General features: G+C 41.0%; 1 protein-coding gene across 5 annotated transcripts in view; it reads right to left on the bottom strand.

The window, feature by feature from the left end:
- The window catches only part of IDE (insulin degrading enzyme), a 112846-nt gene that overhangs the window by 96333 nt on the left and 2059 nt on the right, over window positions 1-14454 (bottom strand). For 2 of the 5 annotated variants that reach the window (XM_081075230.1, XM_081075231.1), the window contains exon 1: window positions 3506-3683. The exons of 1 other annotated variant lie outside the window; for it this stretch is intronic. In XM_081075230.1, the coding sequence (XP_080931356.1) occupies window positions 3506-3603 (98 nt within the window). In that variant the 5' untranslated portion in view covers window positions 3604-3683. Of the gene's footprint in view, window positions 1-3505; window positions 3690-14454 lie in introns of those variants that run through there. 2 more of the 5 variants (XM_081075232.1, XM_081075234.1) reach the window with 2 other exon arrangements.

Raw genomic sequence — 14454 nt, 5'->3', positions numbered from 1 at the left:
CCCACTTTTAAAAGAACGAGTAGTGTGATAAAAATACTACGTTGCCTTTCAAAGTAAATTGAAAGCAACAGAAAACAAAAGTGATGTTTAATAAAAGGGCAGAGGTAAAGGAGTTAGAACTACTGTGTTGCCTCGAAAATAAGACCTAGCCGGACCATCAGCTCTAATGCATCTTTTGGAGCAAAAATTAATATAAGACCCAGTCTTATATTACATTATATTATGCACGGTTTTTATTTTAATATAATGTTAATGTCAAAATATTTTAATTAACGTTAAATATTATTTTATTTATTAAATATCAATATTTAATTAATATTAAAATATAAAAATATTTATATAAAATAAGACCAGGTCTTATATTAATTTTTGCTCCAAAAGACACATTAGAGCTGATGGTCAGGCTAGGTCTTATTTTCGGGGAAACACAGTACTACTCACTATTGGACAGAAAGCTCCTTTAGGACAGAATTTATCACAGTCTTTGCACCCCCACAGTGCTGAGTACACTGAGTGATCACTACAGAATAGACATTCAAATTATGGCTGACCAGAGAGGAGTGAGGATAGACTGAAGACAAGGCAATTAGTAATGCCCTAATCAAGCCTCCAGAATCCAAAATATCTAGAAGAATCTACCCCTGTGGAAGAAGAGGGTTTTTAGCCGTGTCACCCTGGCTGAAAGGTAGGATGATCCTCTGGGTATCTGTTTAGGAGATCTAAAATAACAACAGAAAAACAGAAAGGAAACCAAATCTTATGAAAATACACACTTGAACTTCTGCTCCCCACCCTACTCCCAGATAAGATTATCCTCAACCCTTTAAGGTAGATAGGCAGAATGAAACATTTTACAGTGTGTGGACGGGGCTGATGCTAATTAAAGATACTCAACGGTATCCTGTTCTTTTATACTATGAAAAGACATTTTTCTGGTTAAAAGTATTTTAAAAGCCTGAATTTTAATAGTCCCACCTGGCACACCGCTGTTTCCTAAGCCTATAGAATAGAGAAATGCAAAGTAGAGCTGCCTGCAAAGTGACATGACTGATGCTCAGGTGTTTCAAGTGGTTGCCAGAGACTGAGTTATTACCTCCAGGTTCCCCAATAGCTCAGATAATTCTGCACAGCCCAAACTTATCCAATATGGCTGAACAGAGGACAATAAGGCTGCTTTTCAAATGAATTGATCTTATAAATGCTTTAAGATCATCTTTCTCAAGAGGTTAGAACAGGAAATAAATGCCCTAACACTGGCAAAAACAGTGTAACAGTTAAGAGCTCAGGCTCTGGCACCATACAGACATGGGTTAAACCCCAGCTCTCTAAATAAATAGCTATGTAACCATCTCTGTTAACACATTCTTCCTATCATATACAGTAGGACTGATTACCTTCCTTAAGAGTTCAATATATGGTAGCTTCAGATTTAATACTTTCCTTCCCAAAACAACCCGTACACCCTGATCCTTTTAATTGGACCTGTATTTTCCTTAATAGCCTCAGGCACTAATTTTTAGTGTAGAACTTTCTAGATGGTTGATTTCATCATACTTTGAAGCTCCTGAATTTCCCTCTCTGAGAACAACCTTATCTTGAAGCGCTGGTTGTTCAATCCATACCGTGGACTTCATCAATGCAAGTAAAGAGCCAGGGGAGAAAACCATAGAGAAAATCAAATTGTAAGTAGAACATTCAAACCTTTTAGTTTTATAAAACTTAAAATTGATGCTTTCTTTGAAATCACAAATTCTGTACACTGAAGACAATATGGAGCTAAACATAGCCTGTTAGCAATGATTTAAAAACAAAAAGTATTCTGACCCAGGGAAGGAGGCCCAGGGAAGCGCCCTGCCTATGCTTACTACCCCCACGTCTCTAAGCTCAGGGATCTGTTTGCATGTTGTAGTGAATTTTTCAGTGCAGTGGGAAATACAAGAGGGAAAACAAGTTCCACGGATTCTTCATTTGCATTAAGCCTTCTAGAACCATTACTGCCATCATAGAGTTTGGGCAATAAAGTCTAAGTCCCAACCGGTTTCTCTGCCTCCGGCCTCTTTACTCCCTTACATCCTGCACACCGCCACCAAACTAATTTCCTAAACTACCAGTTTCATTTGATCACTCCCTACCTCAAAAACTCTTAATGGCTCCCTACCTCCTATTCACTGGGAATAGCCCAACTAAAATTCAAAGCCCAGGCTAGCATTATCCTACTTTTATAACACAGGTTTTGTTTCCTCCTAATTCCCCCCCGGAAATTCTCTAAGGCTCCAACTAGACTAATCTGCTCACCTAGGCTGGATTACAACCACCCCTGCCTACCCTCCATCCTTTCAGCCTTTCCTTCAAAGGCCAGCTCAGACCCCTCCTCTATCTCTGCCAGGCATTGTGCTCCTTGAGCACTCACTGCCCATAATACTGTCCATCTTCTGACCCCCCAAAAACACATCCATTTTAGCCGGCTATACGCTCGTGCGTGGCAGCTCAGCCCACTCCAACCAAGTCAAAGTTCCTTGGAAGGCAGACCACGTACTTACACAGACGGTCTATCAAAATGCCCTGCACTGGGTAAGTCCCAGATACTATTAAAACCAAAGGAGTTCAACTGATGTATCTAAGTGGGGCAAGACAATACTGCCCCTCATTGCCAGTTCCTTTGCCCATCTTTCCCAATTTTATTCACTGTAGAGGTATTTATTCGTCGTTCGCTACCAGACTGAACATTTCTAGCACAAACGGAGCAGCTAAGCGCAGAGAGCACGCCACCGGATGGCAAAAAACGTGCGTCCCAATCTTGGTTTTCGCCACAATCTCTGCAATTGTGGGAAAAATCACACAATCTCTCTGGGGACTGGGTTGTTTCAGGTGCTAAACAAGGGAGCTGCTGTGATGGATCCCAAGGTATCCTTTCCCAAATTCCCCCGGACAGGAAACCCCACGCTCGTCTACTCGCTAAGGTGGAGGCAGGCAAACTTTTACGGCTCCCAAAGCAGGCATTTCCGTATCGTGGTGGAAACAGCCCCTCCAGGAAAAAGCGGGGCTGAGAGGAGAGCGGTCTGCCCGAATGCGGGATTCCTTTACCCCAAGGCAAGGGGAAGTCCGCCTCGGGCTGCCGGCCCCTCACACGCGGACTCCCCGGAGCGCGGCGCGGCGGGGCGCGAATCCCAGGAGCGGGCCGGGTGACTCCGTCCGCGCTCGCGCCCGCGCCTCGCTCTCCCACACTTGTGGCACCCGCTCCGTGACCCCGGGTCACAGCCCCGGTCCTCCCTCACCGGCCCGAGGGACGCCGTCCTCTCCCCGGAAGGCCCCTCGCTCCGGCCGGGCGAGCCGCCCTTCTGGGCCCTAGAGCGGCCTTAGCGCGGCAGCCCAGGCCCCAGGCCCGCGGGACCGGAGGCGTGAGGAGCGGCGGCGGCTTTAAGTGCTGAATCACCACTTTGCAACCCGAGCTCCAAACCACTGTGACCCCCGGGCCCTGAGGGCCCGGGCGCTGTGCTCCGCTTACCCAAAGAGGCGCTCTGGGGGCGACAGGCGGGCGCCAAGGACCAAGCGGAAGGTGCTGGGGAACCCGGAGTGCAGCAGCCACGCTAGCCGGTACCGCATACCCCAGCGCAGCCGCCGGATTACAGCGAACGAACGCTTCCTTTTTGCGTGGAGAGCCGGCCGGGCCCACTGCGCATGCTCAGTCCGCCGCGCCGCCTCCCGAGAATTGCCGAGCGGTCGCCGCTCCGGGTTTTGCTTGGAGCCCGACGGGGCGGGGACGGGGCGGGCCGCGGGCGTCCCAGGCCTCAGCTAGCGGACGGAGAGAGTCCCGTTGGGAAGCTGCGGAAGACCAGCAACCAGGCTTTCTCGGGCGAGGAGGGCACATGTGAGGGCGGCGTTGGGTATCTGGCTGTGTATAGGTGCAGGCTAGGCCACTCCCGAATACCGTGAGGGCACGTGGGCCATATTGGCGGAGGCGCCCCCATTGGCTGTCGCACCCCGCGGTGCAGGTGTTGGAACAAGACCAAGCGGCCTCACAGAAAATGAATCCGCGTTGGTGCGTGGCCCACGGGCTCCCTCTAGAGGGTGGTCGGACGTGGATAGCGCGGGTCGGAGAGAGGGGAGTGCTTAGACGTCCCGGGTCCGCCAGGGGGAGGCCGGGATCCGGGGGGAAGTTTCTATCCTGGGGAAGCTAGGAGCCCTTCAAAGAGCAAGGTGGATATGGGACAGGCCACAGCAAAACAAGGCTTTCATGGACTTTGAAATCCAGGGTAGAAACTACTATTAAAAACACAAACAAACAAAAAAAAACTAATACATGTAGTACCATTATTATCAGTATACTTTAATCATTATTTGTAAGACAAGACTTTTTCCCCTGATGGGCTTCATCGTGTTTTGCAAACAAGAACAATCCTGATTAATAGTTATTGATCTGATTGTGTACTACTTTATTTTACAGGTGTCTTTAAGGAAGAAAAAAGGAATGGCGACTCCCTAGCTTGAGTGCTTTTAGGTTTCTGATGTGGTAGACAGAAGACTGCAGCCAAAAGCATTGCTCTGAATCCTTTTATTGCTACAAATGGGAATATGCTTCAAAGAGGTAGGAGGGATCTTTTTTACAATGGCTTACAATAAAGGCAAACCTTGGATGGATGAAAACTGAGGAATTGGAGATGAGAAAGCACTCCTAGTGCAGTGCAAGGTAAAATTCCACCATATTACATTCTAGCCCTCAATCCAGCAGCTGCCATAACAAATTACCATAAACTTAGTGGCTTAAAACAACAAATTTATTGTCTCAGTCTGGAGGTCAGAAGCCCCAAATCAAGATGTTGGCAGGCCCACAAGCCGTAGAGGACCTTAGGAGAGAATCCTGTTCTTTGCTTCTTCCAGCTACTGGTAGATGCCAACTTTCTTGGCTTGTGGCCCCATCACTCCAATCTCTACCTTCATTTTCTACATTGCCTTCTCTGTGTGTCTTCTTTTATAAAAATATTTGTCATTGGATTTAGGGCATAACCAGGCAATCCAGGAAGATTTTATCTCATCCTTAATTACATCTGCAGAGACTCTTTTTCCAAATAATGTAACACTTATAAACTACTGGGATTAGGATGTGGACATTATCTTTTGGGGGCAACCACTCAACCCACTACCCCACCTTTTTAGCCTCCACCCCCACCCTCTACTAACTCCAGTTCACATAGCTGTCACAGCTAATTGATGTTTACAATACTAACTTGTCAGTGCTCTAGCAAATTTCATGCCCTGTTGAAATGGCATTGCCTTTGCAAAACTTTCCCTCATTTCCATTCCTTACACACCCCGTTGGAAGTAACCACTCTCCGATCTGAGCTGCCAGAGGAGTTTGCCACTCTCAAAAGGCACTTATTTGGATCTTAGCCTTCGATACTTGTAAGAAGCAGTAGGTTAAGAATGATGTCTCAGTCATTTTTGTATCTCACCTGGCAGCAAGCACAGTGCTCAGTTAATGCTTGTCAAATGCATGTTTGCTAAATTTGATTAAGCCTTGAGATAATAACTACCATTTATAGTAAAAATTAACTAACACTTTATGGATACAATCAGCAAAGTTTGAAACAGTACAGGACAAATGACCTATTTCTTTTACAAATAAATTGCAAAACAAAAAAGAGAGGAAGGAGAAGCCTATGGATTAAACGGGATTTAGAATTGACAAGCTATGACAAGTTGTTTATAAATTTTTATATGAAAATGCAAAGGCCGCAGAAGACCCAAGCCGATCTGGAAAAAGAATCTGAAATACTTACACTACCAAATATTAAGTTACTGTTAAGCTATAGTAATTGAGATGATGATATAATAGCATGAGGGCAGACGAATAAGCTGTGTTAAACTATTTGGTATTATCTATTAAAACTGCACATATGCATATGTTATGACCCAGCAATTCCATTTCTAGCTATATATATCCAACAGAACTAGAATGTTCACAGCAGCACAATTAATAATAGTCCCAAACTGCAAACAACCCAAATGCCCAAAAATGCACTGGAAAAATAAACTGGGGAATATTCATACAATGGAATACTGTACAGCAATGAAATGAACAAATGAAAATTACACTCACGATGTGGATGAATCTCACAAGCATGGTGAAAGAAGCCAGACCCAAAAGAGTATATACTGTCTGAGTGCCTTGTATAAAGTTGAAAACCAGGCAAAACTAATTTATGGTATTAAAACTCAACTTAAAGGTTACCCTGGAGGTGGCCGTGACTGAAAGGGAGACTACAGGGGGGCCCTTGGGTGTGTTTATGTGGGTGTGTTCAGTTTTTGAAAAGTGAGCTATACACTTATGACTTACTGTTATTTTGCAGTACTTCAATAAAATCTTCAAAAAAGATAAACTTCAAAAATTCAAAACAAAAAATATAGAGACATAATAACCAAATGAAATGTTTGGTTCTTGTTTGAATCCTGATTTGAACAAACCCATTGTGAAAAAAATATTTATGGAGACAATCCGAAAAGAACACTGAATAGATATTTAATGATATTATTTATGTTGATTTGGAGGGTATGTTAGTGGCTGTGGCTTTTTAAAGGTCTTTTGAGATACGAAAGGCCGGACGACTAAGTTTGTGAACTTTCCACTGCTTTTTCTTATATAGACTGAAATAATATGATGCTTCGGATTTGGTTCAGAATAATTCAGTGGAGGCTGAGGGAACAGGAGGAAGTACAGATAAAACAATATTGGCCACGAACTGATAATTATTGAAACTGGATAATGGATGCCTGGGGGATTTATTATACTATTCTCTTTGCTTTTGTATATATTTGTAATTTTCCATGATAAAAAGTTTTATAATGTATGTTAGTTTTAAGTACAGCACTATGGTAATAAAATACGTACCTAAAAGCAACATGAATTTTTTAAAATGTTTATAGATAAGTGATTTATTATAAATTTGTTAAAAGTTTTCCTAAATTACTCATACTTGCTAGTCCTTAAAGGTAAGTTTGAGTTACTTTATGGACAGTACTTGAAATATTTATGTAAAAATCTATAATTCATATTTTCCACAGTTAAGGCTACTTTTGATTTGTCCATTCAACAAATACAGGCCCAGGCCTTGCTTTAGATGTTGAGGCTGCACCAGAAAAAAAAAGAGCAACCAGCTTTCTATTCTTGTAGGGTTTACACTACAGAGAGAGAAACAAGTAAATTAATACTTATGTAAAATAATTACACATGATTAAAATAATATTAGGGTAACCAGAGTGGGTTTTCCTGCACTCCAGCTTCACCAAGGGACTTTCCCTCCATCACCACTGCTGCCCCTCTGGGTGGGGGAAGGTGGCAAAGATCTCATCATCTCATCTCAGGGGGCTTACGCATGTCCTGGGCACACATGGAATGTGTGTGTGCAGGGGACAGTTTAGATGGAAGCTCAGCAAAAGCTCACAACATAGGATTCGGTGTTTGCGCTGCATAGGCAGCTGTCAGTGGAAAGCCAGCTTCTGCGGCCCTTCTCACAGGCTGGCTCTCCACCAGATCTCCTCCTGGGATTACCCTCCATCAATCCTGTTTTCTTTTTGCTTTTTAATGGCCTTTGACCTCCATTAGTTTCTTCTTCCTATATCACTTTCTCTCCATCCAATGTCCCAGCCAGGAGTTTCTCAACTAGAGTTTGAAAGTTGAGGGGCAGTCAGCTGCTTCTCCTGTTGCTGTCTTGCTTAAGGCTCTTTTCACGACCTTCCCTTAAATGTCTAGCTTGAAAGTTACAAACGCTGAATATTATTTTTCCTTTTTGCATTCCTGCTATAAGAACTGTAATTCTCCTAGATGCCTTTGCCTGAGGTATGGCAAAGAAAAAAAACCACAGGGAGTAAAATTTCAACATCTTCTTTTGCTATGTGCAAAAAAATAAATGGGGTTTTGTGAGAGAGCTTGGAGGGCTACTTCAGATACAGTGGTGGGGGAAAGTCTCTCTGAGGAAGTGACATTTGAGTTGTGACTTGAAAGGTAAGAGGGAGCCAGTTAGAACAAGTGAGGAAAAGACTCTAGACAAAGGAAACATTCATCACAGGAGTCTGGGATAGGAGAGAGTCTGGTATATTCTAGGATCTGACGGAAGGCCAGAAAACATCTCTTTACCTTTCTCTCCCAACTGATCTTTGCCATGGAGACTCTACTATTAACACAGCGAAAACATTAACCAAAATTTAGATTTGGGGAAACTCTATACTTGAGCATTTAGGGATTATTTTTTCACAGGTTTATGAACAGTTCGTGAATTGTTTTCTCCTCAGTCTAAGCACATCAGAGATGCTTACTGTTTGTTCTCTTTGGCATTTATACTCACAAACATACAGAACCTAACATGATTCTGGCAACTATAATAGCTAAAGTCGAGTACTCCTCAACTATTCACTAAAGAATTGCATAGGTGTTGTTCAAGAGCCTTAAGATATCATATAAATAAAAATGTTTCTGAAGAGTTTTTTAGGACTTGGAAGAATGCTTAAGTTAACTAAATTCAGGATGTAAAACTAATAATTATGATTTCAATTATTAAAAATATACATATAGACAATTGGAAAGAAGTACATCAAGATAGTAATAAGTAGGTAGTGGAAATCTATTATCCACATATAGGAGTTCCAGAAAGAACAGAAAAATGAGTAAAAATGTTCAATGTGTAATTCAAAAATATTTCCCAGAACTGAAGGAAGGGAATTGCCAGACCTTTTGAAAGGATTCACCAAATGCTCTCAGCCCAGTAGATGAAAATATATGCACACCAAGGCACATTATTGCAGAATTTCAGCCCAATGAAGGGAAAAGGTAGATTAAGGTTCCAGAGAGGGGGAAAAAGGCCACTTACAAATAATCAGGAGTCAGAATGGCTTTGGACATTTCAGCAGCAGCAGAACCTAAAAAACACTGTCTTCAAAATTTGGGGACAAAATGCTCTTACCCTAATGGTGTCACAAAAGCAGCAGAGTTCCAAGGGCTACTTGCAGCTGCACAGTAAGCATCTCAGAAATAACCCATATGAATCAAAGCGCAAAGGGCTCTCCACACATGTGTTTCTTCCTGTGAAACTTCTGGACCTTTGCACATCCCATGAGAGTGTGCAGGGGGATCTGCAGTAGTAATCAAAGTTGAAGTTTCCAGGTGGAATGGGAACTCGGGGTCATATTTAATAAAAGTTAAATAAAATGATGTGATATTTTCTACACCACCCAAGATTGTGGTTGTAAAATCATATCTGCTATAATAAGTATTAGGGTAAGGGTTTTTTTTTGTTTGTTTTTTTGTTTGTTTGTTTTTTACTTGTCATGGTTTCTAGGTTGACTTTCTTTTTTTATTATTAGTTTCAGGTGTACAAAACAATGCAATAGTTAGACATTTCACCCCTCACAAGGTGCTAATCCTCCTCCCCCAAACTATTGCTGCTCTGATCTATTACAATTCCATTGACTCTATTCCCTATGCTATACCCCATATCCCGTGACTATATATATACATATATATATATATATATGTATATATATATAATTATAGTTGACATAGAGTATTATTCAGCTTCAGCTTCAGGTGTACAGTGCACTGGTCAAACATCTACACCGTTCATGAAGTGGTCTCCCTAATAAGACATGTACCTATCTGACACCCTACAAAATCTTCACAACATTATTGATTATATTCCCCAAACTGTCTTTCATATCCCCGTGCCAATATTGTAGTTACCAATTTATGCTGTCTAATCCCTTCCCCTTCTCCCTCATCCCCACCCCCTCCCTTCTCTGAGACTATTTCTGTTTACTTTGCTCATCTATTCAGTTCTTTAGATTCCACATATAAGTGAGATCATATGGTATTTGTCTTTCTCTGTCTGACTTATTTCAATTAGCATAATGTTCTCTAGGTCCATCCATATCGTTGCAAATGGTAAGATTTCATTTTTTATAGCCGAGTGATACTCCATTGTATAAATGTACCACAGTTTCTTAATCCAGTCATCTACTGATGGGCATTTTGGTTGTTTCCAAGTTTTGGCTACTATAAATAGCACTGCAATAAACAGGGGTGCATATATTTTTTCAAATTAGTGTCTTGGATTTCTCTGGCTAGATATGTAAGAGTGAAATTGCTGGGTCATACGGTAGTTCCATTTCGTTTTTTGAGGAATCTCCATACTGATTTCCATAGTGGCTGCACCAATTTGCAATCCCACCAACAGTGCACAAGGGATACCTTTTCTCCACACTAGCACTTGTTTGTTGGTTTATTGATGATAGCCATTCTGACTGGAGTGAGGTGGTATCTCATTGTGGTTTTTATTTGCATTTCTCTAATGATTAGTGAGGTTGAGCATTTTTTCATATGTCTGTTGGCCATCTGTATTTCCTCTTTAGAGAAATGTCTCGTCATGTCCTCTGCCCATTTTTTAATTGGGTTGCTTAGGATAAGTTTTAATAACATAAAAATTGTAGTAATAATCATAGGTATAAATTAATTACCATAGAAAATCAAATGTTGGTGAGCTAGTGGATTATATAAAGCACTAAGTTCTCCAGATTACTAATAACTTTCAAAAGGTTCCAAATAGAAAGTCAAAGAGAGTAGCAAACATTTGCCATCCTTCAATTTATCTTCAGAAAGGCATACCTACCTGCTTGGAAGGAAATACAGGGAGAACAAAGCACAAATTTATATTTCCCATCCAAGTACTAACCAGGCCCGACCCTGCTTAGCTTCCGAGATCAGATGAGATCTGGCGCTTTCAGGGTGGTATGGCCGTAGACACAAATTTATATTTCAATCAAGTATAATCCTGCACTAGGATAGTAGGGTGCCTTTCTTTGCTATCAAGGTAAAAATAAAGCTTTGAAATGACCAGAAACACTGCTTTTTTTTCAAGGTTTTAAAGACTATTTTTTTTTAAAGCAGTTTTAGGTTCACAGTAAAATTGAGTGGAAGGTACAGAGATAGTCCATATATTCCCTGCCCCCAATCATGCATAGCCTCCCCCATTATCAACATCCCCACAAGAGAGGTACGTCCATTATAATTGATGAATATACAAGTACGTTGACACATCACTGTTACTCAAAGTTCATTTACATTAGAGCTCACTCTTGGCATTGTACATGCTATGAGATTGGACAAATGCATCATGACATGTATCCACCATTATAGTATAATACATAATGCCCTAAAAATCCTCTGTTCTCTGCCTATTCACCCTTACTTCCCCTCTAACCTCTGGCAACCACTGATCTTCTACTGTCTATAGTTTTGCCTTCTCCAGAATGTCATATAGTTGGAACCATACAGCATAGAGCCTTTTCAGATTGGCTTCTTTCATTTAGTGTTATGCATTTAAGTTTCCTCCATGTCTTTTCATGGCTTGATAGCTCATTTCTTTTAGTGCTGAATAATATTTAATTGCCTGGATGTACCACAGTCTATTTACCCATTCACCTACTGAAAGGACATTTTGGTAGCTTTCAAGTTTTGGCAATTAGGACTAAAGCTGCTATAAACATCCGTGTCCAGGGTTTTGTGTAGACATGTTTTCAGGTCCTTTGGGTATATACCAAAGAGCATGGTTGCTGGACTACATGGTAAGAATATATTCAGTTTTGTAAGAAACCGCTAAACTGTCTTGCAAAGTTACTGTAACATTTTGCATTTCCATCAGCAATGAATGAGAGTTCCTGTTCCACATCCTTGTCAAAATTTGGTGTTATCAGTGTTCCAGATTTTGGTCACTCTTAATAGGTGTGCAGTGGTATCTCATTGTTTTAATTTGCATTTCCCTGATGACATATGTTTCATATGCTTACTTGCCATCTGTATATCTTCTTTGGTGAGGTGTCTTTTAAGGGGTTTGGCCCATTTTGAATGTTACTTTTTAAAGCATAAAAGGACTTTGCAGATGTGATTAAGTTAAGTATCTTGAGATGGGGAAATTATCTTGGATTACCTAGGTGGGCCCTAAATCTAATCACATGTATTCTTTTATTTATTTATTTATTTATTTATTTATTTATTTATTTATTTATTTATTTTATTAGTTTCAGGTGTACAAGACAAGGTAATACTTAGACGTTCATCATTTATATCCCTCACACTGTGAACCCCCCTCCCCCCATCCATTATCCCTCCGACCTCACACCCAGCCATCACATTATATATATAAAATTATAGTTGGCATTCAACATGTATTCTTATTAGAAAAAGGCAGAGAGAGTTTTAACACAGAAGAAAAGGCATGGAGGCAGAGATTGGAGTAATGTGCCACAAGCCAAGGAATGCCAGCAGCCATCAGAAGCTGAAAGGCACAAGGAACTGATACTCCCCTAGAAGCTCCAGAAGGAGCCTGGCCCTGCAGACACCTTGATTTTGACCCAGTGAAATTGATTTCAGACTTCTGGCCTCCAGAACTGTGAAATAATAACTTTGTTGTGATTTGTTATAGCAGCCATAGGAAACTTTTTACCCCTTGGAAAAAAAAAATCTGAAATAAAAATACCTAGAATCTGGGATTGTACATATAACCTACTTAGCAATTAAGTGTCAGAATAGAATAAAAACATTTTTAGACAAGCAAGCAAGTTCTCAAAAAATGTATGTCCTCTGCACTCTCTCGGGAAACTACAGGAGGATGTGCTCCACCTAAATAAGGGAGTAAAACAAGAAAGCACACAGATGAGATCCAGAAAGCATGCTTTCCAAACCAGGAAATAGGCAAAGGGAATTCCTGGGATGAAAAAGAAGGGCAAACATAGGATGGCCTATGTTTGGGCCACACGCCTGGAGAGAGTGGGCTACACGCCTAGAGAGAGTAAGCACCCAATTAAAAACTACTTAAAACTGATTTCTGATGTCATTGAATTGGTGGAAGACTTTACCAAGAGACTACTAGGAAGTCTCTAGATTGGGAAAAGTACAAGGAAAACTAATCAAACAAAACTGGGGAGTTATTAATTTCTGAATAGACAAAAGGTAAGAAAGGAAACAATCTCACTAGACTGAAATGCTCAGCTATGGATAGGCATAATAACCTAAATACAGATTTTTGGTTTAACAAAAATTGCAATATTGGGTGTACAAGGAAGAGAAAGCAGAGGGAATGGTAAAGTTTGTGAACTAAATCCTATCTTCCATAAGAGGAAATCAGTAAATAAAGTCTAAACTTGATTAATCAAAAGGTAACAGTATATACGGAGGCCGGCCCAGTGGCTCAGGCGGTTGGAGCTCCATGCTCCTACCTCCGAAGGCTGCCGGTTCGATACCCACGTGGGTCAGTGGGCTGTCAACCACCAGGTTGCCAGTTCAATTCCTTGAGTCCCTTAAGGGATGGTGGGCAGCGCCTCCTACAACTAAGATTGAACACAGCACCTTGAGCTGAGCTGCCTTCCGGATGGCTCAGTTGGTTGGAGAAGTCCTCTCAACAAGATTGGCGGTTCGACTCCTGCAAGGGATGGTGGGCTGTGCCCCCTTCAGCTAGAAATGGCAAATGGACCTGAAGCTGAGCAGGTCAGCTGAAAGGACTGAAAGGACAACAACTTGAAGCTGAATGGCACCCTCCACAACTAAGATTGAAAGGACAACAACAACTTGACTTGGAAAAAAGGCCTAGAAGTACACACTGTTCCCCAATAAAGTCCTGTTCCCCAATAAAATCTTTAAAAAAAAAAGGTAACAGTATATACAAATTCCTTACAAAAATGAGAATGTGTAAATGCTTAAAAGAAATAGCTAAAATGAGTTGAAAGTAGTTGTTTCTGGAGTGGAGGTAGGGGTTGGGGAAGGATAAGGCAGGGAAATACCTTTTTTTTTTTTTGTTAGAAACCCTTTAGAACTATTTTAAAACTACGTCTGTGTTTTAAGAAAATTAAAAATTAACTAAAACTAAAAATAACTTATGCAAGAAATACACGCTTGAAAGAGAAATGCCAGATCAAACATACACATGATCAATGATGTATATTAGTAGAATCCAGGTTAACTATTAATAATTTCTAATCATGGGCAGACTTTCAAGAAAGAAGTGTCAATTAGCTTGAGTAGTTCGAGCTCTATAGGGAAAGTGTAAAATAGCATATCAGAGATAGTCACCTGCCTAGCATAACAAAACTTTTACAAATGTCCAAAAGATCCTGGCCATCTCCATTAGATTTAGTCTTGAGGGCAGGAAATTCAGCCTTACCTCTTTACTGCCTAGCCCATATAAGCACTCAATAAGGGTAAAATGAAAGTGGGTACAGGTGCACTGAGCACATGAAAAAATTAGATGAGGGAGATAGCAATTAAGAACCTGAGATTTGAAATCAGAAAGAATTCTGAGTTCCTCCCCTGTCATTTATTAGCCATATGACTACAGACAATATACTTACGTGGCCTGTTTATTGATAAAATAGTGGGACATAATAGTTGCTACTTCAGAGAGTTGTTCTGAAGAT

The sequence above is a fragment of the Rhinolophus hipposideros genome (genome assembly GCF_964194185.1).
Source record: "Rhinolophus hipposideros genome assembly, chromosome: 15".
NCBI lineage: Eukaryota > Metazoa > Chordata > Mammalia > Chiroptera > Rhinolophidae > Rhinolophus > Rhinolophus hipposideros.
This window is presented reverse-complemented; position numbering and strand designations above follow the sequence as displayed.